Here is a 26,713-nt window from a genome sequence, read left to right as displayed (position 1 = left end):
ATCCAATTCCTTTTCTAATTTTAAATCCAAATTCCGAAGGATTTGGTTCCAAACAGAGCGTAAGGAATCGAATGAGTTCACTAGTGCTAGCTATTTTGAGTCTCTGCGCTATTCATGGTTTGCAAAAGCTAACTGTGTTCATCACTTTTCGACAAGACTCTGAACAACTTATTTTTAATCTCACGGACGCAAAATGGCGTTTCTGTAGCGAGAAGAGCTACAATGCCACAGACCGTTGGTTCGGTCTCCGATCAACCCTCAGACTCCTATAATCCCACACCAATGAACATTGACGGCGAACAACGCGAAGAAGAAGGGGTTTGCACTGAAGCAATTGCACAAAGAGACGCTTCGCCTGTGTCGAAGAATGCGGAGGAGTCCGAAGGTCAAACGAAAACTGGCAAAAAGAGAGACTTGAGCGAGTATAATCTGAATGGACTGAAATGTCCAATCTGTATGGACCTATGGACATCTCAAGGCGATCATCAAGTTTGGTGAGAAACACCCTTTTCCCTTTTTTTTTTTTTTTTTTTTTTCTATTTATAGCTAATATGTGTGTGTTTCATTTTTTGATATGAATCTGTTGTATTGCATAGGAAAATAGGTAATAATAGGGTAATTGGAAATTGGGTTTAGGAGAGTTAGGGTTTTCACGTTCTGTAGCTGTTAAGAACATGGCCAATATATAGGTAACGCATCAAATCCTGTAAGCCTAATCTAGGTCCTTTTCCTCCTGGGCTGCTTGAACCTCAAATATGGCACCTGCTCTGACACCATAGGTAATGCCAAAAGCCCTGGGGCTAATCGAATAGGTCGAAAACCAAGAACAAATCAAGAATCAAGAAAATAGTAAACACCACACAAAGAACACAAAGATTCACGTGGTTCGGCATAAGCCTACGTCCATGGTGAGGATCCGGTGAAAGTTTCAACCCCCAAACCCTAGCTCTCTTTATTGTTCTCTTTCCTGCGATTTTTATTAGCGGGCGGGCTCTCTTCACACACCCCAAACTCTAAATGACCTTATATGTTGGGCTACAAGAGAATCCTAGAAAAGGGTCCCGGGCTCGCAAGAGAAAATCTGGGTCGCAACCCGAAACAAAATTCTGGCCACAACTTCACAGATTAGATGACTGAGAACTATATTTAACACTGGGTTTATTGTTATATTGAAGAGTCTTGTTGATTTGCCTTTGAAATTCCACCGACTAGGATACCACTTGCAGTTCAGCTTTGCAGTATTCTCTGCCACCACATGAGGAGGTGTTGCAAGTTGTAGGGCATGGGCTTGCAACGTTAGTCATACTTACTGGATTTTTTTTTTGCATATCATATTGATTTCAAGTTTGCCTTCATGGATCCACATTTGCTGTATCAGGCCAAGTGCGAGGTGCACTAAGATGATATTTTGTGGTTTTTGACAATTATAGATACGTACCCTAATTGCTCTTGACATTAGTCATATCTACTCACCAACTTAATTTGTTGGAGCTATCATGTATCTCCTCTTTGGCAGTTGAACACCAAATTGAAAATGCCCGATAGCTTGTAGTTCCCGAATGATATTAATATCTTTGTTTGACTTATAAACTAAAGTGAAAGGTCTAGTATGGCTTCTACAATTTCCTCTTTTGCATAAGAAATAGATAAGGAATCTCTATTTTTTTCCTCCTTTTTCTCAATTTTATTGTTAAAATAAGAAGTCCTTGTCATTGTTGGAGGCAATTTAATTTGCTTTTGATTGAAGTTCTCTTTAATATGACTGGAACTGAAATTTAACTTGATAAAGTGCACTAGAATGGAGATATGATATGAATGAGTTGACTCAGTTGAGAATGCGAAAATTTGACAAATCTTTAGGACTAGCTCTAATAAGATAAGGTATGCTTGGATATACTTCAAGAAGATTAATGCCAGCACTAGTTAGAAGAAGTGAACTGGCGTAAGTTATAGGTGCTTAATGGGATGGAGTTTGCTAGACTTGGAAGACTAACTGTCCAACTCAGCAAATCTGGATTGAAGATCCTCAACTTTCTGATTCCCAAACTTCCTTATTTAAAGAACTCCATGCTGTTAGTATTAAAACTAAGAAGAATGGAAAATGCCCTTGATCTCTATATCCTTGTTTAAATAGAGTTTGTTGAGCAACTTACTATATTACTTTGGGCCTCATTCAGTGTGTTAGAATATTAAAGAAAAAAATAGATATAAAAGGAACAACTTATAAAGCAAATGGATTTAAGTGGTCCATCAACAATAGGACTTTGTACGAAAGCAAAGATTATAAGCACATTCAACCAAAGTAAGAAAAGCACCTAACCTACAATCCAAACTCGTTGAATAATTGGACGACGACGATGACAACAACCAAGCCTTTTTCCACATGATATCATATCTTTCTTTATTAGTTCTATCCATTTTAACTTTGGGCTTCCTCTTCCCCTATTATTACCCAGTCTTCTTTGCATATGTCCAAGCCATTTTAACCAATTTTCTCTCATTTGATCTTCCAATTGGTACTACTCACTTAAAATAAATAAATAAATAAATTATTATTATTTTAATTTTTACTTATAAAAAAAAATGGCGCTACTCCAACCATCTCCCGAATGTGATCATTTCTAATTCTATAATTTCTCGGATTACCGCACATCCATCTCAACATTTGCATTTCTGCCACAGCAAATGTTGTTTCCAAGCTGCCCAACATTCGGTATCATAAAGTATGGTTGGTTTAATAGTCGTTCTATAGAACTCCCCTTTCAATCCTAAGGGAATATGCCTATCACACAATATACTAGGTGCCCTCCTCCATTTAACCCATGCTGCCTTGATCTATGATTAGAGTCATCTCCAATTTCTCCCTCAGTATGAATAATTGAACCTGAATAATTGGACAACCTCTAAAAATTCCTATCCATCAACTCTTATTTGGAGAGCCTTAGAAATCCTATTCATGAACTCCCATAATTATACTTCAAAAAGGCAAAATTAATAGTTCCAAGAATTAGAATTTAGTAAAATATCCCCACCAATTGGCCTTACAAAAAAAAGGATCCCTAGAAAGCTTACAAAAATAATTCTGGTTATGTACAAGGATACAAGACTTAGAGTTCTTACAATATGTGTATGTTATTTGCCAATGACATAGTGGTATTGGATACTTCTAAGGTAGCCCTAGCAATAGAATTAAAACATGGAGAAAACATTAGAGGTGAAAGGCTTAAAATTAGTAAAATTATGGAATCTATGAAATGTAAATTTGATAATGTCTCAGAAAATAATGATAATAACAACAATTTGATAAGACTACTTCTGTATTTGGGCTTTAAACTTAGTTTCAGAAGAAAATAGGATAAAGGGTCTTGGTCAAGTAGAATCTGTTTCACTGTAAATTCCTCTACCCATATGGATGATCAATGATATTTTCCATGATCTGGGGATTACTATAAATAACTAATTTTGTTATTAGGGTCAATAGTACAATTTGAAAGGGTGGTATATGGTAATGTAATTAGTAGGATTAGTGCATGTTGGATAAAGTATAAGTAGGCTAGTAATGACCAATGTCTTACGTGGTAAAACAATACTAAATAAGATAGAAGGAAAAATTTATTGGACAATTATAAAGTTAGCTATTTTATATGGAGTCGAGTGTTGGGCATTAAGAAAAGAAACAATCATCACATCCATGTAGACCCTGATATCATATTTCATGCACTTGTGATATTTCTATCCATATTGCAACTATTTTTATGTAGTCCATTACTTGTCTTTTACGTTTCTCTCTTTTTATTTATCTGGCCATGAATTGCAGTTGTCTTCCCTGTGGACATATATTTGGTATGTCATGCATCAATAGATGGATTCTGCACCGAGGTGGACATTCTGCCAAGGTACTTGTACTGCTTTTTACTGTCAACATGTACTGATTCCATACTGGAAAAGATCAACGCGAAGGATATTGATCTTCATTCACCTCTGCATTTCTTCCTGTAGTGCCCTCAATGCAATGCAAAGATTAATATGAAGGATGTTACGAGGCTGTATGCATCACCAGTAATTATGGTTGATGAAGACTTACACAAGGTCATAATCATTCTACTCTGATGGGATTCACTTTTTATATTTATTGAAACTTTTATTGATTAGTGGCTTTACTCTTCTGCAGAAAATTGAATCTCTTGAGGCTGAAAATACGTATCTCAAAACTGAGGTAAGATTGTTTACCAGCAAAGAAACAAACTGTAGATTGATCGTTGGCTTGAGCAATGCGTATATTTTATCTAATATCAATACTTTGATACATCTTGGATGACTTGTTACTTCAACTCTTCATGAATTACTATGGGTCCATGCATCTTTATGTTGTGAGATTAAATGTTCTATTTGAAGCTAATTCAACAAGTTTTTTGGGATGACATAGAAAGTAAAGAGCTTGCTGTTTGGAATTTCTTATACCTCAATTTATGAATATTATGCACTTCCATTTTTATTTTTTTGTTTAATTTTAAAGATATTACATAAAAACAGATCAGTTGTGTATCCGCATAATATAAATACTTTAAAAGAATAAATATTTTGATTTAAGTTTCAAAATCCAGAAAATTTGTGTTTGAAGAAGCAATTTTTATCTTTTGAAAAGAAATGCTTTAGCCTAACTGTGTGGAGCCCACACTATAACAAAAAAACTACTGTTAATTTTCACATTGTCCACATGTCAAATTGACAAATGAAATGTTAAAAGGAAGACACTGCTTAATCTCTATTAATTTTTTTAACCATCAATCCTTCCTTCCTCTAATATCGTATATATAATCATGTTCCAGTTTCGCTCTTCCCCCCCCCCCCCACGATGAAGAATCTGGCTTTATATTCTTCAGTGAGGCTGGGCTTTGACTTCTTGCGTATTGCTGTTTGAACCTCTTTTTTTTTACATGACAACAACATGCAACTTTTGACCTTTGTTGCTATTTCAATATGCATGCATGTCATTTCTTTTGAGGTTTGCTTCATTATACCTTATGCATTATTGTTGGACACTAAGTTACCCCCTTGTTGTTGGTGTCTTTATTGCTAAAACATATTTCTACAATGCTAAATCTTTCAGCTGTTATAGAATTTAGATCAGGTTATATAATAAGCTAATTATCATGTCTGTGGTATGTTATGTCGTTCTATCTTGCTCATTTTGAATTTAGAAATTTTGGTACTGGTTTTGGCTTTTGAGTAGTTCATGAGATTGAATTTGGATCTAACTTATATACGATGGTTATGTCTTTGTGATGCTTTGTTGTCATGCACTGGGTTGGTTACTTTACCTCTAGTTTTGGTTAGTTGGAAGTAGGCTGCCTGCAGAGATACTATAATCTGTTTCTTAAATTTTATGCAGAAAGCTAATTTAATTGGTTTACAAGATAGTTTGCTGAAAGAACTGTGCCATCTCAAGGAGGTGTGTTTCATACTTTTATTATATATGTTTTGAAAGTTTACTGTCATGACATACACACAGGATATACTCTTTTGGTTTTGTCTTTACTATGGTATAGTTCATTGAATTATTTTTGGTCAATGGATGTGTATACGAATATCTGTCATTCATATTCGCCATCAAATGCGAGTGTTTATGTTGGCATTCAATTCCTTATGTGTTGATGTTTAAGGCGATTTCACTCCTACTCTTGGAATGGTTCAGTTTGTCCAACTTTCTGCTCTCAAATTCACGTTTTTATCATTTTGGTTGTGCAAGGGTGTCAATCCATTTTTAAGACAAGACAAATCCTTATATGTGCATCTAATAACCCACAAACTGTGTGCATCGGGTAATCCTGATGAGAGTCAAATGTGAGATGTCTGTTTTTGAGCTGTCGCATTGACAAGTCAACTACCTGCATGGATTCCCTTAAAGTTTTAAATAATTATGTTCCAGAGCACACTACAGACTGAATTTTTATTTTTATTTTTAGGACATTAAATCTTCATAAGCACTAATATGTATTCATTTAATTTAAGCTTTACATTATCCACTTTAATTTTGTGCAAGAATTACATTAAGATACACTAAAGAGACCATTGATTATAATGCGGAGGGATCACGTTCTTACCAGAGGTCCAGAATCAGAAATGTGTAAAAGTGAAATGACATGGGTATGGAGTAAGCAAGAAAAATGGTCCAAGAACTCTATGAGAGACCTGAATTTGGTAGGGATAGAGGGAAGTGGGGACTTGCAAGGGGCCTAGGGGCCATGCGCCCCTAAACTCCATACTCTTCTTTTAATTTTTTGTTGTTTCTACAAAAATTCCTATGAAGCTACCTGAGACTTAATATGGAATAATAGATTTGCATAGAGTGGCATTTTATCTCCTGAATTACATTGAAATCTGTTTAACTTCCAAAACTAGACACTTCCAAACTTTAGTTATAATATCCCTTAATGGTAGATTAGTAACTTAGTTCTTTTATAATATCCCTCTCCTTACCATTATGAAAGTGATATATTGGATTCATTTGGATTCATTTTTGTTTAGAGATTCTATTGAAACTCACCTACCACCAGTAGCTGTGGCAGTAAAATATTTCTTCCAAAATTTGATTTTATTCATTAGTTTTTTAAAATTTTTTGACTTTTAGTTTAGGTGACAGTTTTACTTTTATTAGAACATTTAATACAAAATTGCAACTAGTTCTCCACAAAAAAGACTGCCTTTCACCTCTCTTAGTGATCTTCAACAGGGGCGGACCCAGAAAGTTTGATTTTGGGGGGGGGGGGGGGGGGGGGGGGAGAATTAATTATATGATTTTTTTTTAAATAACAATAATAAAAGAGCAATAAGTTTCAGTCTACTATAATCTATTGTTGGAGGATTGGAATCAAACTCTCTTATCATATGAAGGGAAGCCCGACGTTGTTGTACTTTATTTTTATTTACAATATGAGTCTTAATATAGATTCATAACACCAATAAAATCTAAAATATGATTTACCCAGAAAATATTTTATAACCATTAAGTGTATATGAATGGCATAAATATTGTATAACCATCAATGGAAAATATTGTGTTACCATGAATTGCATACGAATGGCATAAATATGTAAAAATAATTAGAAATAAAGGTTCAAAAGATAAAATATGTATAATTTTAAGTTATTGTGTCAGGTAAATTAATGACAATGTAATGGTATAAAAAATATTGTAATTTTTTTTTAATCCTTGGTAAATCATCAAATTTAATCAATGAAATATTAAAGTGATTATAAGTAATTTTTAATCAATCAAACATCTTAATTATGACAGTATGATAACCAATGCAGCAAAAAATAGTATAAAATTGATATCCACAACAAACATATTGAGTTGCTTGATCCATTAATTGGAATTTCAATTTGTGAAAGAGAAGATAGAATTTATCTCACTTGGCTAACAAGACTTACATTGTAACAACATGAAGCATTCCCAAAATAAGACGTCAACAAGTTCCTATTGATATTATTAGTGAATTTTTGGTAGGCCAAATGTCAAGTTTTCTTTATATATTTTTAAAATTAAATTTTTATATGCATATTTATATTAAGTTTTTTCAAATTTTTTGAGGGTGCCAAATTTCAAGTTTTCTTTATATTTTTTAAAAGTCAAATTTTTATATGCATATGTAGTAATGGTTTTTAATATATATATATATATATATATATATTTTGTGTTTGGGGGGGGGGGTTCACATGTCCTTCCTTGGTCCTCACTATGGTCCGCCCCTGATCTCCATGCTCCATTTGCGAAAATGGAGGTCATCAAGAACTTGAAAATTACAGGGAAGGTTTTCTTGTGAGTTCCTGGGGTAGGTATTATAAGATTGTTTTAAGTTTTCTGGGCATTTCTTTGTAACCCCCCGGTCTTCTATCAGACTTGTCTAATCATTTACCATCTAATTTGATGGAAATTTTGTCTTTGCTTGGGAAACGGGTGTCCAACTTATGATTAAGTTTCCTGGTAAATACGGGAAAGTATCATATGCTGGGAGTTATTTTTAAAATGGATCAAATTAGCCAAATTTCTTTTTATAGTAAGCACATGGTTAGGCTGAATGAATTTCTAACTTGATTTGCTTTCTTCCTTTCTCTTTCAGTGCTAAACTTGTTTTTTTTTTTGTTTTTTTTGTTTTTTTTTGTTTTTGTAGAAGTCAGCTTTAGGGGCTTCAGTAGTCATGGGGAGAAATGGATTTAATACCTCAGAAGTGTTGCAGAAAGGACAATCTGGTAAATCACTACAGATAGAGAACTTCATTGAGCCAGTACTGTGGTTCTTATTAATGTTCCTCTTTCTGTTTATAAATGTGTATATATATTTTATTGACAATGGTGGTCGGGCCTCTTAGAGCACCCCATGGTCTACCATCGGGCACATGCAGTCCATTCATTGCACATGCACTGGGCATTTACTAAAAAGTTCCCTAGGGGTGGCCTCAAGGGATTCGAACTCTCAGCCTCCAAGATGTGAGGTGAGAGCCTTGCCACTAGGTTATCCCCTTGGGATTTCTTCCTGTTTATATGTAGTTTATATATTTTTTTTTACTTTTGTTAGTAGCTAAGATTCTTTAGTTTTAACAGCAGACCCAAAGCTGTATACAATTAATTTAGACCCAGATATGTATTACATGTTTGTAGTGTTTTGGACAGAAGTGAGTTCCGACCTAAAGACAAACATCTTATAGCTTAAATACACAATGATGCAGTTACGGAAGTATGAGAAAGATCTTGATAAAGTTAAACAAGGAAAGAAATGCATCATGGACATTTTTGCCTCTTATAGTTTTATACCTGATGCTAGTTTTGGTTTTGCATTCTATTTTGTTCACGGCACCTTTTGGGGACATTTCTGATAAGATCCAATCCTTTCCCCAAAACTCCATTTTCTTACTTGTTAGTGCCTTAACATAAACACAACTATAAAAATCAAGCTTGAAAAGATTCTTGGGAGATGCAAAGAAATATGTTCAACTTTTTTATGGATGTTTTGGTCTGATCATCAGCGAGCCTTTGAAGCCATAACTTTGAGTAGCATAGACTAATTATGGAGTTCTCATCAAAGGGGCCTTTCCACAATACCGAAACCAAAATGTTTATATTGAAAAACCACTTTTTCAGAACATTTTTTCTAGAATTTGTTTTAGGTGACCTAACACACATAACTCACTGTTAGGTGGTAACTTGTATACTTCTAATTAATTTACAAAGGCCCTATTCTATACATAAATATAAGCCCTGTCTATTGTATGCTATCAGATGGATGAAATTTTAAATTTTGAGATCCCAAATTTGATTGAAGCTTGTTCAAGATTCTATTACAATACAACCAAAACCTTGTTATGGCAGACTTGCTTACTAGATTCTTAGTTGCCTATGAATTGTGGTTCCAAACCAGCAGTATTGCCTGTTGTAGGAGATTTGGACAAGGATTTGGATGTAAATTCTCATATGGTAACCTGGCAGAACAGAAGCTCATCAACTTTTGCAATCCCATTTTGAGGAACTGTTGTAGCCCTTGGTCTGTTGAGTTTAATTGAGTCTTCAAGAGAGAGCTTGTTATAATTTTCCAATTGACGATGTTTGTTTAGTCATGTAGAAGATGAGTTCCATAGAACTTTATGAATTAGATGTATTACTGTTGAAACCTAGCAAGCATAGATACGAACATGGGTATGACGCGGAGACGTGACGAATTTAAAAAAAATAGGACATGGATATGACAAAAATAATAATATAATATATTATTATGTATTAAACTATAGTTTTTGGTCATTTTTTCCACGTTATCATTTATGAAATCACTAATATGGAGGTTAGAGCTAGATGTTTGTTGTTTTTGTTTTCTAAAATTTTATGTTATTTTTCTAATTAACCATTATATTTTTAAACGACATTGGGATCACATTCTTCTAATATACGTATATATGTATATTACAGAACTACCCTGCCGCGTCCTGAAAGAGTCCATGCCGTGCTCAAAAAAAAAAATCAAATTTCATATTACTTCTAGCCGTGTCATGCGCTTGTCCGCCAAGAAAAAAAAAAAAAAAGAAAGGAAAAGAAAATTGATGTTACCTGTAGGATTAGAACCTGCTTAATGATTTATATATGAATATATATTTCATATAATACTTTTCTTTTTTATACTTTTGGTGTTTTTTTCTTCATATTTTAATTTTTATTTAATCACTTACTCCCTTTGTCCCAATTAGTAGTCCATCTTTCCTTTCAGGGATGTCCCAAATTAGTTGTCCCATTTGAAAATTACAAACAAAACAAATGCTATCATTCTATAATTACCATTTAAGTTTTAAAAAATCTCAAAACCTAGTAATATACATATTTAAACTTAAAGGGACAACTTGTTAATTTTAAAAGGGGACAATGGATTAACTGCATGCCCCCTTAAAAAGTCCTAATAATAAAATTGGACAACTAGTAGGGACGGAGGGAGTATCAATTTAAACTTGAGAATTTTTTTGAATATTAAAAATGCATGTTAATTTGATTCATGAATTACTTCGAACTGTGTTTATTCATAAAACTATTGCAGGAAATACTTCCTAATGTGTTTATTCATAAAATCGTAGTAGAAATTACTTTCAACTGTGTTAATTTATTAAATTGTAATAGGAATTAGCAGATTCAGGTAATTCTGTCATCCCTCCCCCTCCCTCCCTCCCTCCTCCTTCTCCCGGTTAGAAACAAAGGAATTTCACTATGTAAATAAACTGCTTCATGCCTAATGCTGTGGTATCGGATGCACCAACCAACAAGGTAGTCTTTCACTATATCTGCTACCCAAGGAGTTACTTGAAGATCATCAGAACTTGTAGAATTCCTCCTTCTATAAAGATCTTAGAGCGTTGCCACAGGAACATTGAACTCTTGACCATAGCGAGATGGAAAGAATTCTCTTCCTGAAAATTAATAAACTCTACCAACATAAATTATGTTTAATACTTTGTATAGAGAGGCCAAATTTGAGGTAAATACCTAGATATATACAGAACTACTTGCTCCAATAATAAGCAGAAAAAATTATGAATCCTTGGTCTGTTCAGTAGCTTTCTGGTTTGTGGATATTTAATTTACCACATTCTAAATAAGTAATCTGTCCTTATCTTCTTGTAACATTGTTGATTTATCTAGATCAAAATATGTACTTTCTACTTCTCCTATTTTGTTCAGTGAATTCTATTGGCTCCTATTTACTCTATTAAGTTTCTATGTGTGATTTGTTAACCTCCTAGAACCTAGTATTGCTTACTCTGATGACTTTGATACTTTTGGCAACATGAATGCAATTACAGCCTGGATTTAATACCTGGAAAGTTGTTATGTAGGACTTAATTTTGGCACGAATATCAGCAGATGGGGATCTTTTCACTGCAAATTTGTATTGGAGGTACATCTTTGGCTGCAGGCTGCGTTCTTTTGACTATATATGTACTTATCATAATGTTATTTCCTAGTGATTAAGTTGTTTTGCTGCTTGGTCTTGGGGCTGTGTTTTCTTCTATTCATTAATAATGATCAATTTATTCTCCATATAACCATGAATGAAATTCACTAATTTGGAACTTAGAGCTAGATGTTTGTTATTTTTGTTTTCTTAAATATTATATTATGTTTCTAATTAACCCATAATATATTTTAGATTATATTAAATCTCATTCTTCTAAAAGAATAATAACAATAATTGCCGTGTGCTGAAAGTGTCCAAAACGTATCCTTGCCATGTCTCAGCCGTGTCCAACCAGAAAATAACATATTTATATTTTAAAATAGTTCTAGCCGTATCCAACGCGTGTCTGGGCTGTATCCACATGTGTGACACGTGTCCAATACCGCCACAGCACCCCTAGGTGGAGTATCCGTGCATCCTAGCTTGGAGCTCTCACTCAATCTTACTCACAAGAATGCACTCTTTTCTAAAAAAAAAAATTCTCAATGTATGCTTGGATATGCTTTTCTCTGTGCTTCCCTTAATTTTTTAAAACTTTTTGTGTTCATATAGAACTTTGAATCAGGGTAGGGTTAAAATGGTTTTGACATATAAAACTTTTGAGTTACAATTGGAAATTACTTTCCCGTAGGTTTTGATCAATCGAGACTCAGGTTCAATCGATTGGTCAAACCTAGTCCATTGGATTTCGATTTGCCCTTTGGTCTATCGAACTCTCCTGCCCACTACAATTAGGATTTGAGTTTTGTAAAACAGTTTCATGCATTCTAAAACATGTTTTTTGAAAATCCTAACATGTTTAATGAAATAGATGAATGCATACGTGAGTGCATAATTTGACAGTTGATATTAACTTTTTGCCCTTGCTTGATGCTTTGAATTCCCATTAACAAAAACTAGAATAAAAGATGCAGACTCTAGTTTCGTATGAAATTTGCCAACACAAATCCTATTGGCTAAACACTTCCCTTTGGTCGTGCAAATAAAAAAAAAATAAAAGCAGAAACTGCAATGGGGTGTGTGTATATATATATGGATAGATAGATAATAGTGACTTGGAATTGATTTTCAACATACAAAGGTAACCTGATAGATCGATAGATGCTGACTTGGTACTTTTCTCACATCATGAGTTTCTTTTATTTTCTGACTGGAGAGTTTAATTTTGTGAAAACTAAGTTACAAGCTTTTACCATGTCTTTTCAATAAGTAAAGCTAATCCAACAAAAACATTTCATTTGTTGGCTGTCCTTATTGTCAGCAATTATTAATCAGTTTATCAAGTGTTTGATGTCCAGGGATGATAATTTTTCCTGATGTGATCTGCTTAAACTTCTCCTGGTTGTGTCTTTCAGACTCCTCCTACAATTTTTATCACTTTAGGAAGTTAACTACTGTCATGTGTTTGTATCTAATAGTTTTAAACTTCGCAGCTTGAGATGGCAGTAGACAATGCACGCCTTTTTGATATGGATGCCCATAATCGAACTCTAATTGTTGCTCGAAGGATTTCTGGGATGGGTGGGACACATATGCTCAACAAGGTAAATTTCTTTGTCGAAGAAGAAAATAAATATGGTAAGATGTAAACATTCATGTGGTTTACTACTTTGGTCCAACTTTTATGAGGTTAATTGGATTCAAACTTGCTTCTGTAGATCAACTTGATCAATCCTAATGAAAATGAAGACATAGAGCTTCCTTCAAGTATGAAAGCTGTTAAAGATCTACGTGTTTCCCCTTGTAGTAGACTTGCACTCTTAGCTTCACTTGGGAAAAAATTATCGGTTCTGAGGTGTACCTATCATCTCCTCTTTGTCAAATGGTTTTCTCTTTATGCTTTGTACACGAATTGACATAACTTGCTCTATATCATTGTTTCAGCATGGGTGGCAACAATGTTATTATCAGTTATGATTTACCGGTAAAACTTTTCTCTTCTTATATATATTCTTTACAAAATCTGGATGTATGTTCACCTTTTGTACTGTTTTTCACTGCCTTTCCAACCTGTTTTAAAGTACCATTTCTGTGAAATTGGTCACCCTTCTGATTCATTTTGTATTATTTCCCAAGGAGTTTTCTTATTGTTTAAAATATTGATTGATAGCGTACATTAATGTTGCTCAACATAATATCAGTACCACGAGGTGCCAATACAAGGCTAAATCTTAAGCATCAAGTTACTTTGGAAAATGATTAGTCTTATTCTAATGAGATGATCATTATTGGTAATGTATTCATATCATACAAGAAGTCCCAATTAGTAATTCATTACTATGAAAGTGAGACATATCAAGGTAGTATTACCAGTGAGTAGTAATTACCAAGACTCTTCTTTTTTTCTTTTTTAAGATCAAAGTAAGAATTGAAACCTTAACGCCACTCTTGTCTCTTGGATGTCATGACATCACTTACCAATTGTGCTACATCAGCTCTGTCCTCATTTTAACTTTTCCATTCTCTTTCTTGGTTTGACAAAATCCTATGTCTTAAATGCTTTAGCAAATTTTGAGGTTGGAATTAATCTTGAATTGCTTTGAAAAATTTAGTGAGTTGGCTATTTAGTCAGCTATTCATAATGGAACAAAAATGTTGGATAGTGAAGAAATATGTCATAGAAATTGGCATAGTTCAAAGGATGATGTGAACATGGATGAGTGGTAGTCTAAGTTAATAATGGCAAAGAGATGAATTCATTACTGGAAAGTAAGATGTGGCACTCATTGAAGAGATAAGCGGGATGAAGTCATTTAAGATGGTTTACCAATGTGCGTAACGTCATGCCCCGCCTCTGGAGGTTACGTCACGCAGGCGACACGCGCACTGAGTCGGATGCTACATGGCGCCTGCATGGAAGATGAGTTTCTAAAGTTCTCCAGAATTGTGTGTAGTATATGGAGAGTTCTAGAATGTTGTAGATGTATGTAGATATTTGTAAATTGTAGTGGAAGAGTAGAGAAGGTGGGAGAAGGTTCTAGAGAATCAATCTCCACCATTGGTTAGAATGCATCTTAGCCATCCATTAGGGATGGGGATGCCAATAACTAGGGAGTGAGTTTCATTTGTAGCCAACAAGAAGCTCCAAGAGTAGAAACTCCAAGTGCGGGGTAAGGAGCCACCAAAGGTAGAGTCTTGTATAAAGTCTTCTTTGTAGTAATAGAGGCATTCTTTCCCTGCCAACCAGTAGTGCCTATAAGTGTGTGTGAGTGTGCAAGCCAAGTTAGGAGAGGGCGAGAGCCACTACAACACTAGTGAGTGCACAAGCAAGGAGAGTGTTTGTGAGGTGGTGCGCGGGAGTTAGGCTGACCAAGGCCTTGCAGGAGCAGAAGCGACGCCTTGGTGCCACACGGGAGTGGCTAGAGTGGTGCTGAAACTCTAGGCCCGTGAGTAAGCTTTAAAGGTCACCGAGTGCATCACTTAGGATAATTGATTCAATTTATGTAGAAGGAGCTAAAGGATTAAGAGGAATACCACCCGTCCTAAAATTCTTGTTCCTTTTTCCATTTTTTGGATGTCATTCTTGTCCCATTTGAAAATTTTAATGTAAAAAGATAGAATGTTTCTCAAAATATCCTTAACTTTTGAAAACTTCTGAAAAAATAAACTTTAAAATGGATAGTCTTGAAATTTAAAGAGAGGACAATGCATTAAATGCACGTTTCCTTAAAGAGTTGGAACTCTAAAATGGGTCAAGAATTTTGGGACGGAGGAACTGACAAAAAGAGAAAAAAAGATACATGATTTAAAGTGGCAGGTTAAAGATGTGATGCCTATGATTTAACAAAATTATAGTTTTAGATAGATTGGAATGATGGAGAAAATATTAGTGTAGCAGCCGTTGCTGGCTCCAAATGTTGGGAAATAAAGATTTGTCTACTCCAGATAAGAAGGTTTCGTATTGTATATATTATTACTCCCTCTGTCCCAAAAAGAGTGTCTCTTTTGGGATACTGTCCCAAAAAGAGTGTCTCTTTTGGGAAATGGTGACTCACTGGGTCACCATATCCCAAAAGAGACGCTCTTTTTGGGATGGAGGTAGTATTATTCATAATGTTCAAAGTGATGTCAGAAAGATCAAAGATGTAGGATTGCAGAATTACACAGGACAAATAACTATCTAAAAAGGCTGCTGCTCTAAAGATCCCACCTGCTGGATCTTATCCTTTGCTTGCCAAAGTCACCTCGCTCACTATTCTAGCTCCCCTTGCCTAGTGTTTATTAGATAGGGTCAATTAGTAGATTCACTGATAGAATAATAAGGGATAAAAGCCCATCGAGACACATGGTTACGCCAGTAAAACATGCAGTATTATGCCATGAATAATGATTTTAGACTGACAAAGTGGTAGAACTTGTGTCTCAAATTCCTAGTTTAATTAGGTTTCTATTTTAGAGTTGTATTTTTTTTTGATAATTTCTTGTTAGACAAGTCTTGGGCTCCAAGGAATTGTAATCTTTGTCCAACATGGAATTGTCTTTGTAACTCTATAAATAGATACCTAGGTTGTGGGTTGAGACTTAAGAGATTGAGAGAGATATAGCTTCACGAGGGAGTTGATGGGTAATGGTTCTTTATGGGTTGATAGAGTAAGAAAAACACCGGTGGCACTGGTAGACAGGAGATAGGCTCGTGGAGTGGTACATGGTGAGAAGACATGTACGTGGTGTCGGTACTCTTCTGATGTAATATCTCTACGAAAATCATAGTGGAATCTCTTCTCATCCGTGGATGTAAGCCAGTTTTGGCTGAACCATGTTATATCTTGTATTTGTGTGTGATTTGCTTTGTTGGCTTTCATTGGATCTTTGTGTCCTCTTGCTTCCGCTGCCCCCAACACAAAGAATCAGAGAACTGAAGTTACAGTGGCCTTGCTTTCCAAAGAGAGTTTTTTTACTAGTATGTCAACCTAACAATCCAAAGTTCAACTTCTTCAAAGTTCCTCTTGAAGATTTTCTATTGTGTATGTTCCCGGCCGAATATACTAACAGACATCATGCAAAATTCTTCCATCCCTCACAACAGTCCAACCCTAGTAGACAGTCTTCCAAAATTCTTTACTTATCTCTAGTACTTGTTAGGTCAATAGGACTTAGGTTGGCAAATTTCTTATGTTGTACAAAGCTTTCTTTTAGTGTAAAAACAGTTATAATTTTTAAGAAAAATCAAATTGAGCTTATATAAAAATTATGTATAACGACCATATTTAAAATCAAAAGAAGGAAGGTTTTAGTGTAAGAGTGGGTATCGAAATAGGAGTCATCAAATTATGTGTATACATGCACATACCTATTTACATAAATATACTAGTGCACTCCTACAGATATATTTTATGTCCTTGATATGCCTTTATTTATGCGACATGGGTAATTATAATTTTGTGATTTATAGGTAACAAATACAATCATAAAAATTTATTTATCTTGTTTAATATAACTTATATATATTTTTGTTGTCATCTTCTGACCTTGTCAGTGTCCCAATTTTTAAAAATATCCCTTGTAAAATATAAATCTATCCGTATCTTTTCATGTCTATACCTATGCTTCTTATTTATCAACTGTTCTGTGACGGTCATAGTGTTGGAAGGGCTCTCTGGAAGCTCTTCCTAATTTGCTCTTTTGGTTTATGTGTTGGATAAAAACTCCTGGGAATTCAGTTGGGATTCCTTATGATCTTTCAACTGCTAGTGAGATATATGGTTACTTTCTTGAATGTCCAAATCCCTTCATTTAAAGGCATTAGAGTTTCACACACGCACACACACTAATACACACCGAAAGATAGATTATGTTTGTCAAAAGTTAACAATGGGTTACATAAGTACGAAGTAGGCATAAACCTTGCCTCTCCCACCCCACCTCACTCCGACCAAAAAAAAAAATGAAGGCATGATTTAATCCAATGTCTTCAGCACAACACCTAAAGACATTAGTAGCAAGGTAGCTGACTCCTTTATAATTACTAGAGTTCCCATATTTGTTCTTGAATATTATTATCTTGTTATTTTGGAAAAATAAAATTTTAAAGAAAAGTAGTTGCCTCAAATATATTGTTGTTTTTGTTGTCTTGTTTGAAATTGTTGGAGCATTGTATTTCAGGCACCAGCATGGTCTTGCTCATGGGATCTCAACAGTCCTCATTATATGTATGCTGGATTACAGGTTCAATCCTCAACCGTCGTCATTGTTTTTCAACAATTTATATTTACCTAGTCTTCAAGCTATGCTTGATAACTCAGCATTTCCAGCAGTTGTAGTTTCCAAGAGAGTTGTAACATATATTGCGCTCTTGTTTTTAGCTGCTAAGGATTTTTAAGGGGTCCATGCTCCATTTAATTTTAGATTGGGTCTCTGGCCCATGAGAGTCCTTTACTTTTGGGTTAAATGTTCTCACACTTCCTGAGGTTTCATTTTATTGCTCTCATATTAAACCTCAACCAATTTTGCTAGTACACCCCCACGAGGTTTGGTTTATCTTGCTGTGACACCCCTTTTTTATCAAATTGATAAAACATAATACCTAAATTACCCTCCATGGTTTTATGTAAATATAATGCCAATTTAATGGACCAAAATAACCCTAACAATCCTGGCCAACCCAAACACCACCACAATCACAGTACCACTGGAAGAGCATAAAACAAACCATGGTCACCCCAACCGCCACCACCGCCACCACACCACAACCACCTGGGAGGGGGAAAAAAAAAAATAGAAGCCATGGCCATCACTATTTCTGCAAAGTCATTCATATAGAATTTACCAAAAAAAAAAAAAGAAACAGAGGTTAGTTTACCAAAAAAACATGATATAGAAAAAAAAAAAAAAAAAAAAAATCCATTTTAGTTTCCAAATAAAAAAAAAATTCCATTTTATTTTCCTTCCATTTCTCGGCAACCAAACAGAGAATTCACAAACCTTCCAATCCAGTTCCAAATCAATGAACGCAACAAACATTCGTGCTGGCATCTGAGATCGGAGGTTTATAATCTGAGGGCGGAGACGATGAAATCGACTGTTTTGATGGTGAAGGCTATGATGTCGAGTGGGAGGGCGGAGACAATGAAATCGACTGTTTTGGCGGGGGAGAGGACGATGTTGATTGTGACTGCGGAGACGATGATATTGATTGCGGCGGCGGCGGTGATGAGATCAAATGCGGCAGAGGAGGCGATGAGATGTACTGTGATTGGTCGAAATTGACGGCGAAATAGAGAGGGGACTGAGTGGTAGTAAAGAGAAAGAAGGTGACGGATAGGAGTAAGACGAAGAGAGAGAGAATGAATGGATATTCTCTCCTTGAGGAGGTTTTGAAGAACGGAACTTACCGGCGACGATGGAGTCCGACAGTGCACTGAACTTACCAGCGAGGATGCGCGGTGTGGTGGTGTTGGTGATGCAGGACAGAACCGCGGTGAGAAAATTGTTCAAGCCGCTGGGTCTCTGTATGCAACCCAAGCTTTGCCCACAGCATCCCGCAGCGACCAGTAAAGGTCGCTGATTACTGTAACCACCAGGTCACTACGACAACCTGGTTCTTCCATTACCGACCAACCTCCTTGGTCGCCTCCTTTCAACCACGCTGCCCATTCCCATATACTAGGTCATGTAGCAACCTGGTTTTCCTCTTTTAGCGGTGACCATTGAGGATTTTATTTTATTTTATTTTTATTTTATTTTTTTTGGTTTTGGCAATTAAATAATAAAGGGTAATATTGTTATTTCACGTTTTACTTGCACATGTCAGCAATGACATAAGCATGAGATTTAATAAAGTCAAGGGTATAATAGTAAAAACACTTTTTTCATATTTTTTATAGGGGGTGTGAGGGCAATTTTGGCTGAGGTTTAATATGAGAGCAATAAGTCCAAACCTGAGGGGGTGTGAGAGCATTTAACCCTTTGCTTTTTCATTTAACAAGTCATTATGATGCTATTTTTTTTTTGGCCAAAAAATGTAACAAATTGTTTGGAATTAGATGATAATTTAAAGTTCAATGTTCTCTTCTCATTCTGGTTTTGCAGAATGGTAAACTTTTGGTGTTTGATATGCGTCAGACTATACTTCCTGTTAAATCCATTGATGGACTGACCTCACATCCAATTCATACCATACACTCTTTTGAGCATGACCCTGCTCTTCCTCACATTTCTACGAGGCTCCTTACAGCATCTTCCATTGGCCCATGTGTGTGGAACAATATTAGTGCCAGAGAAAGGTCGGTCTTGTTGACTTGTGGTATATATTTTCCGGGTATTTGTGGCATGATTTGTGCTTTTTATTTAAAAGGGTGCACTTTCAAGAGATATATTGTTCATCTGATTTAATTTTGTTTTTTGTTTTTGTTTGCATATGAATCTTCATTAATATGCTTTGACTCCTTGTTGCTGTAATCTGAATTAGTTACAGCCTTCCCTTAACACTAGGTTTTCAATTCGAGCTGTCTGGTGTCAACTCTTAGCAAAAAAGAGCGTTTCCTATGTGCGACTACGTTTCAACAGTTTGACAACAACAAATTATAAGCGGACTGAATTCAATCTGATTGGTCATGTAGGTTCATCTAAACTATCTCATGCTAATTTAAAATAAATAAAAAACCATGGAGAGTGGAGCTATGTATTTTTTAAAGAATTAGGGGATCTGTTAATGTTTAGACTTACATTTCATAGTGAATAGCATGGAACATTCAGAATAGCGTTTCTTGAAACCAATATTTGTTTTGGGGTATTTAAATTCATTGCTTATGCGTTGTTATTTTCATTTATCCACACCTCTTTCTAAGTCAAAGAGAAATGAGTTAAGTTTTCAACCAGCTCTAAAAAGTTAGTGTCAAATATGATTAGTCTTGATAACTCCATTTTCTACTCTAAAATTGAAACAACAAAATATGTAAAGATGCTTTGAAAATTATTGTGGTTAGCATTAATGCTAGTGTTTGGGAGAATATATGAGAAGTATATGACGTGTGAGGAAAATTTATTTTATTAAAAAATGTATGAAATGCATGTTTACATAAATGAATTAAGAACACAGCCCATTCCCCCGGAGTGACCACAATAAAGAGAAAGAAAAAAAATGTATTCAAGTATTATGACTACGGCTATCCCCGTCATTTGCTATCGAACATGCTGTTGCATTAACACTCAAAGTGGACATTGAATTATGAATAAAAAGAAAAATTGAAATGATTTTTTCTAACTTCCATAACATGATAGATACGTGATCTTAATACTGGATAGAATACCTTGCCTTTCTTTTTGTGTCACTGGTATTACTGCTACAACTAGTGGCGGTAGTGCTTCAATAATGTAGGGCAGGTGCTACCTATCCACGTAGTCAAAACAGATCATTAGGATCCTCATCAGCCATCAACTATGTAACCCAATAAATGAACATTGAATTCTGCAGGTTTCAAAGTAAAGAAAATGTTGTCGGCTACCAAAAAGAAGAGAAAAAAATGTAGTGACTATCATCGGTCATCACCCCTGCCATGGGATAAATTTTTTTTTTTTAATGCATTTTGGTGGGTGATAGGCCATATCCATAAATACTTAGATGTGCCAGCCCATGGTTGGAACCTCCATGCGGGAATGAAGACTTAGAGGTGGAGTTATTTGCTTAGTTGTTATTAACCTCCATACAAGTAATAGATTCCTTTATTGCTTGCACATTGATCTTGCTTTCTCATTTTAGGTTTGGATGCTTATTGTTTATTGCTTATTGACTTCCTTCACTGTACTTTAACTGTAAAGAAACAGAAAAGTTATTTCTTCTTTCCATTTGTCACCCAGATCACACCACTCAAATGTTAGGTTATTGAGAAATGCAATATATGCATCAATCTTATCCATTTTACATGCATGTAAGACTTATTTGAATCTGAATAAAAAGAAAATTTATAAAGAGACTTGATTTATTGGAAAAGATTTGGTGTGAAATCCATATTAAACAGATCCTCCTTTAAATCAGAAGTTGGTTTCCTCACTTAGATATTTACACAGACCGTTTGAAGTTATAGAAGGAAAGAGAGGTAAAGGGAACTTGGTAGGAGTATCACCTTGTTAGTTCAAAAATTACAGAACTTGGAATCCTACCAAGGAAGTATTGAATTTACCTTTTTTTCCGGGGAAAAAACGATTGATTTTACTTAGCAGGCGGCAAACAGTCTCAAAGAAAATAATATAGAAGAGGTAAGGAAAAGAGTATAAAGTAGTGTTAGAGGAGAAGTCCTTGAGGAAAGGATCAAGAATATAGGAAATCAAAGCACAATGACAAGCAATAGTGTGATAGCATTAAGAGAAAATGCTTCGGAATTTATTAATGTCAAGAGAGTGTTATTATCATGCACTATTGTATTATATTTTGAACTTTAGCGTCAACACAATAGCTGCAACAATGTATATATTATCGTTGAACTAGGATCTGTGAACATTGATTAAAGCCAAATGTTACTTTGGACTAGAATCTGCTTACAAAACTTGTACCCAATCTATCCACCTTACTTGGATATTAGATCACTATGTAAAATGAGGATGGGAACGCAGTAATCTGATTGCTCAGAAATGTGGTATGGTATGGTTGAGCTCATTTACATCGCCCGCTGGAATGTGATGAAGCTAATTTAGAATGCTCAAGGGGTTCTCCTATTACTGAAATGGAAGACTCCTTTGATTAGTAACACTAGCACTGATTGCCATATATGAAGATGCACTTGTTCGTATGAGGTTTTTTAAACATGACCAGAAACAGATGCTACTTGTGCAAAGCTGTCCAGTAAACCCTTACAATTTTATGACACTCTTATGATTTTTCTCTTGTCGGTTACCAAATGTAATGTCCTGAGAACCAAGGAGTATTTATAACACACAAGTTTTGGAAGAACTTAGAAGTTAGAATGGAAAAGTTTACATAGAAAAATTATAATAATGAGAGAATCTGATAGGAAAAAGAACTGAAATGTCATCTTTGATATGCTGTAAATTCTTATAAATTTGAATTGTAGTAGACACAATAGTAAAAAATGCAGTCATAGTAGAGAAAATAAAATCTCCTTAGGGTGGTTCCGATATTTATTATTTTTTAGGTTCTATTGAAATGTACTGTATTTCACTTATACACTGTACACTGCTATATTAACTGCACTAATGCCATAAATTTTGTGGTTTTACTAACGTTTCTTCTGTCTTACCGCAGGCCATTTCTGGTCCCCGAATTAGAGAATCAAGGCAGGTGTATATCACTTGCTTACAGCCCCTCAAGTGATGACATTCTTGCTACATACCGTCCTGGATTACCTATATCCAATGAAACTGGCAGTTTACAACCACATTCACTTGCTGCACATGAACAAGGAACACTGTGTTCTCAGATTCTTGTCAAGAGAGTGGCTGGTAGCTTTTATCATAAATTAGCGTCTACATCTGCACATGTGGGTGATGCTTTATTGACAAAGTCTGCCATTATAAATGTTGAGAATTGCTTCCCACTGTTTGCTTGTGGAGATGATGTAACATGTGGATTAAGATTGCGGGAATTGCCAAGTTTAACTGTAAGCCAGGCTCTTAAACCACATCAGTATCCCATTCTTGATGTGAAATATGCACAGTTGCATAGCTCCGGTATACTAGGTTGCATAAGTGAAGACAAATTGCAACTTTTTTCTGCAAAGATTTCGTGAGAAAGGTATTTTTATTACTGCTTCTGGTTTTTGATAGGTTAAGTATTGCCTCATGTATAACTATACCCTACACTGGCACTTGACATTTATTATTGTCAGTGTTATCCTTTGTGTTTGACTTTAAGAGAGAATCAAATCAAGAGTAAAGTATACAAAGAAGAAGAAAAAGAGAAGATGGTTATAGTTAAGACTGAGATTGTAGATGTTTCTGCTTTTAGTCCAAGTTCTCTTTACCATGAAAGCTTGTTAGAATGCACCAATTGCACTAGGACATGGCGCCCTTGTCATGCGAGCTCTAGCATGGGGCTATTTAACATGGGGCTATTTAACATTTATGTTATGTTATTACATTCTAAAACATCACGATGACACTGATGCAGAGAAAGACAGAAGGAACAAAAAAGCTCCTGCTGATAATTAGTTTTTGCAATACTCGTTTCCCTATTAAACTATAAAATCTGAATAGTTTATTTAAATTAGTTTCACTTCATCACTTTGTTACCCTTGCATAATACTGATGCATACGTAAATAATGATAATATTAACTGGTTTTTGATGTTGCTTGTACTCATACATTCTTCAATTTTTAGGGCGGTCGCAGCTTTTTGAAGTGCTGTTCAGCTATATACCGTACATGTTTTTGACCTGGCACTAATTTTTGTGAGTAAATTACATGATCTTTGCTTGTGTATATGAATGTGAATATATGGCTTTTAAATGTTATTAGCTTTGTTTAACTTTTAGATGTAGTTGTGAGATGTGGGGGTGGTTTTTTTTTTTTTTTTTTTTAAACCACAAATGTGGAAATTAGAATTTGTTAGGCTTGAAATAAGCAGTCGTCACTTCCAGACGTATATGATCGAGAAGAGGAAAAGGTAGTTCTGATTGGTTCTCAGAGCTAGATATTACAGAAATCTAAATGCCCTTGTATATAATATATATGTATATAGATACACATATTTCACGAATCAGATTTCTTGAGCCTCTAATGTTTCAAACTTCTAAATAATTGAATAAGAGGCTTGATTGCTCCAATTGTTCAGGCTTGGGTATGAGAATTCAGGACAAGGAAGAAGTTTTGCTTAATTGTTACCGGTCTTGTGCTAGAAGAGTGGCCGACTCCTACCACTTTGGATGAGACATCTTCACAATGTTTAAATTGTTCTAACTAGTAAGAATTTTCTAAAACCTTCACCATCCCTGTTCCACCCTTAATATATATACGAAACAAGTGCAGAAAACACCCTTAAATTATACTTTGCATAACACTTTTATCCTTTATTTAAAAAAGTGTACAAAAAACACTCATAATCTTTTCATATTGTGCAAAAAAAAGGGGGTATATATGCTACTAATATCATAGTATAGGGGTGTTATGTACACATTACCTTATATATATATATTTTTTGAAACTTTTTTCTCTATATATATTTCTAAACTATATTTTTTTAAAAAAACTTTGAGAATTTGTAGAACAAAGATTTGAATTTTTTGAGATTTCAGTTTTCTCTTTTTCTATTAAAATTTGTTTTTCTTTATTTTATTTTATTTTGTACCAAACATTGTTAAAAAAAAAAAAAATTCCCAATATTAGTGTGTACTGGTTTTTGGTTCAGCTTTATTTTCTTTAGTTTGCACTTAATTTTAATTTTTTTTCTTACCGATACTGTTAAAAAAAAAAAAAAATTCAATATCAGTGTGTACTGGTTTTCGAACCAGATTTGTTTTCTTTAGTTTGCACTTTATTTTTGTTTTTTATTTTTTATTTTTATCTTTATATTTCTTCTATACTTTTAATTTTATTTATTTTCTTTACTTGTCCATTGTCGGCCTCCTCCAATTGTATTATTTTCGGTCATTTTATAAAATTATTTAATTTTAAGTATTTTATACAATGGTGTTCAGTAAGGGTAATTTAGTCAACATAGAGTTTAAATTTGTTTGAGGGATCTATTTGCATCAAATTGAAAGTTTAGGGTTGTTTTTGCACGCGTGGAATATCCTTCAATAGTGTCATTTTCGGTTATTTTACAAAATTATTTATTTTTATAAAATGGTTCAGTGAGTGTAATTTAGTCAACTCAGTGTTTAAATTTGTTAGAGGAACTTATTTGCACCATATTGAAATTTTAGAGGTTTTTTTGGCACATGAGGGGTGTGATATGCACTGTAAGCATATTTTAAGAGTGTTTTTTTGTACTTGATCCATATATATATATATTATATTGAGCCAAGATTGAAGAACAATGTTGTAGTCCAATGGTATGATCAATCCTACCCAAAGGGGAGATTAAGATTTCAAGTATCATGAGAGGGACGTATTGTGGATAATGGGTGTGCGCTGTCATCTCTGATCCAAATGTGAGGTCTTATTTTTATTTAAGCTACATTAATAGAATTTTTCGTTGTCATTGGGAACTCCGCTTTGAGCATTTGTACCTCTTAACTTTTATTCTACCATTTTAATTGTGGACTGCAATCACTATTTTCGTGTTCTACTGTAACAACCCCCCTTCAAAATATAATAGAATGTTAATAGCACATTAGAATATTTGACTATTTATTTTATTTTTGGGCTTATTCCAATAGTAGAAATGCACCTTGTGTTATATCTTAATGAGAAAGGAGAACTGATCTAAAAAGTAAATTAGTTACTTCAAAGATGTTAATCGAATCCAATCCAATTCAAAACACCAATTTGATATGTCTCTTCAACATATTTCAATATGTTTCTTTTATATTAAAAGTTGACAAATTATGTAATAAGTTGAACACATTAAATTGACAAATTATTTAATAAGTTGAACACATTAAATTTAAGTTTTACTCACATTACAAGAGATAAGCTAATACATTAAATTCAAGTTGTTATTCTAACAAATGAAACTTTTCAATTGGATTAATAAAGGGATAGATTTCTCATATTAATGTTTGAACGACTACCACTTTGCCTATCCTGAAATAAATGTCACTTCTTATATATATATATATATATATATATATATATATATATATATGAGAAATGATAAGTTTTTCGATCTCAATTACTGACTCTTCCTAAGAATACAACGTGGTTGGATCACGTTAGAACTCTTAAAAAAAATCCCGTAAACATTTCTTTCTCTTCGACTTATTTCCAACCACGTTGTATTTGGAGGAGGAGTCGACAATTGAAATCGGAAAACTTATCATTACTCTATATATATATATATATATATATATATATATATACACAGTAGTTTTGTATATATTTTTTTTTGTTCGAATGATTTTGTACGTTGTTATAACACTACTTCTCAACTGCATTTTTGCTGATAACAGCCTCATCTATTAAAAAATTGCACCTTTTCAACTGTATTTTTGCTGATAACTCCCCCAACTATTAAAAAAATTGCATCTTACCCGTTTGTTTTTAGATTTTAATAAAAGAGTCAAAATGACAATATTATTAAAATCAAAATTTGCTAAATCTCTATGATGTTGCTCCCTCTGTCTAAAAAAAAATATTCAGTTTTTTAGAAGGGCAATTTTTTTTAGACAG

The 26,713-nt window shown here is 34.3% G+C and overlaps 1 protein-coding gene across 4 annotated transcripts; it reads left to right on the top strand.

Annotated features, from left to right (window-relative positions):
* LOC132271101 (uncharacterized) lies at positions 1 to 25,651 on the top strand. Of its 4 annotated transcripts, XR_009469651.1 has the most exons (15): positions 8 to 494; positions 3,818 to 3,896; positions 4,000 to 4,089; positions 4,172 to 4,216; positions 5,393 to 5,452; positions 8,175 to 8,253; positions 11,370 to 11,431; positions 12,925 to 13,035; positions 13,150 to 13,286; positions 13,376 to 13,415; positions 17,594 to 17,656; positions 19,520 to 19,713; positions 22,689 to 23,177; positions 23,763 to 23,832; positions 24,216 to 25,651. XR_009469651.1 is itself a non-coding variant. In XM_059772372.1 (14 exons), exons 1-14 carry the CDS (start codon positions 223 to 225, stop codon positions 22,755 to 22,757), a joined length of 1,425 nt encoding a protein of 474 aa, XP_059628355.1. In that variant the 5' UTR covers positions 1 to 222; the 3' UTR covers positions 22,758 to 22,893. The 4 variants fall into 4 exon arrangements, 3 of the variants coding, with proteins under 3 accessions (XP_059628355.1, XP_059628356.1, XP_059628354.1); XM_059772372.1 differs by lacking the exons at positions 23,763 to 23,832; positions 24,216 to 25,651 and adding an exon at positions 19,922 to 20,045 and having other exon boundaries at positions 1 to 494; positions 22,689 to 22,893; XM_059772371.1 differs by lacking the exon at positions 24,216 to 25,651 and having other exon boundaries at positions 23,763 to 23,957.
* The last annotated feature ends 1,062 nt before the right edge of the window (positions 25,652 to 26,713 follow it).

Source organism: Cornus florida, unplaced genomic scaffold (genome assembly GCF_030987335.1).
Source record: "Cornus florida cultivar Cherokee Brave unplaced genomic scaffold, ASM3098733v1 CherokeeBrave_3.0.0_Hap2_Chr08, whole genome shotgun sequence".
Classification (NCBI taxonomy): Eukaryota; Viridiplantae; Streptophyta; class Magnoliopsida; order Cornales; family Cornaceae; genus Cornus; species Cornus florida.
The sequence above is the reverse complement of the archived record's forward strand: the minus strand, read 5'-3'. Positions and strand labels throughout refer to the sequence as shown.

What these genes read in the sequence shown, in the direction of transcription:
- LOC132271101 (XM_059772371.1), top strand. Translation starts at nt 223, where the DNA reads ATGCCACAGACCGTTGGTTCGGTCTCCGATCAACCCTCAGACTCCTAT. An exon ending in GAGGTGGACATTCTGCCAAG is followed by an intron (nt 3,897 to 3,999) that starts GTACTTGTACTG and finishes TTCTTCCTGTAG; the next exon opens with TGCCCTCAATGCAATGCAAA. An exon ending in GGACACATATGCTCAACAAG is followed by an intron (nt 13,036 to 13,149) that starts GTAAATTTCTTT and finishes TTGCTTCTGTAG; the next exon opens with ATCAACTTGATCAATCCTAA.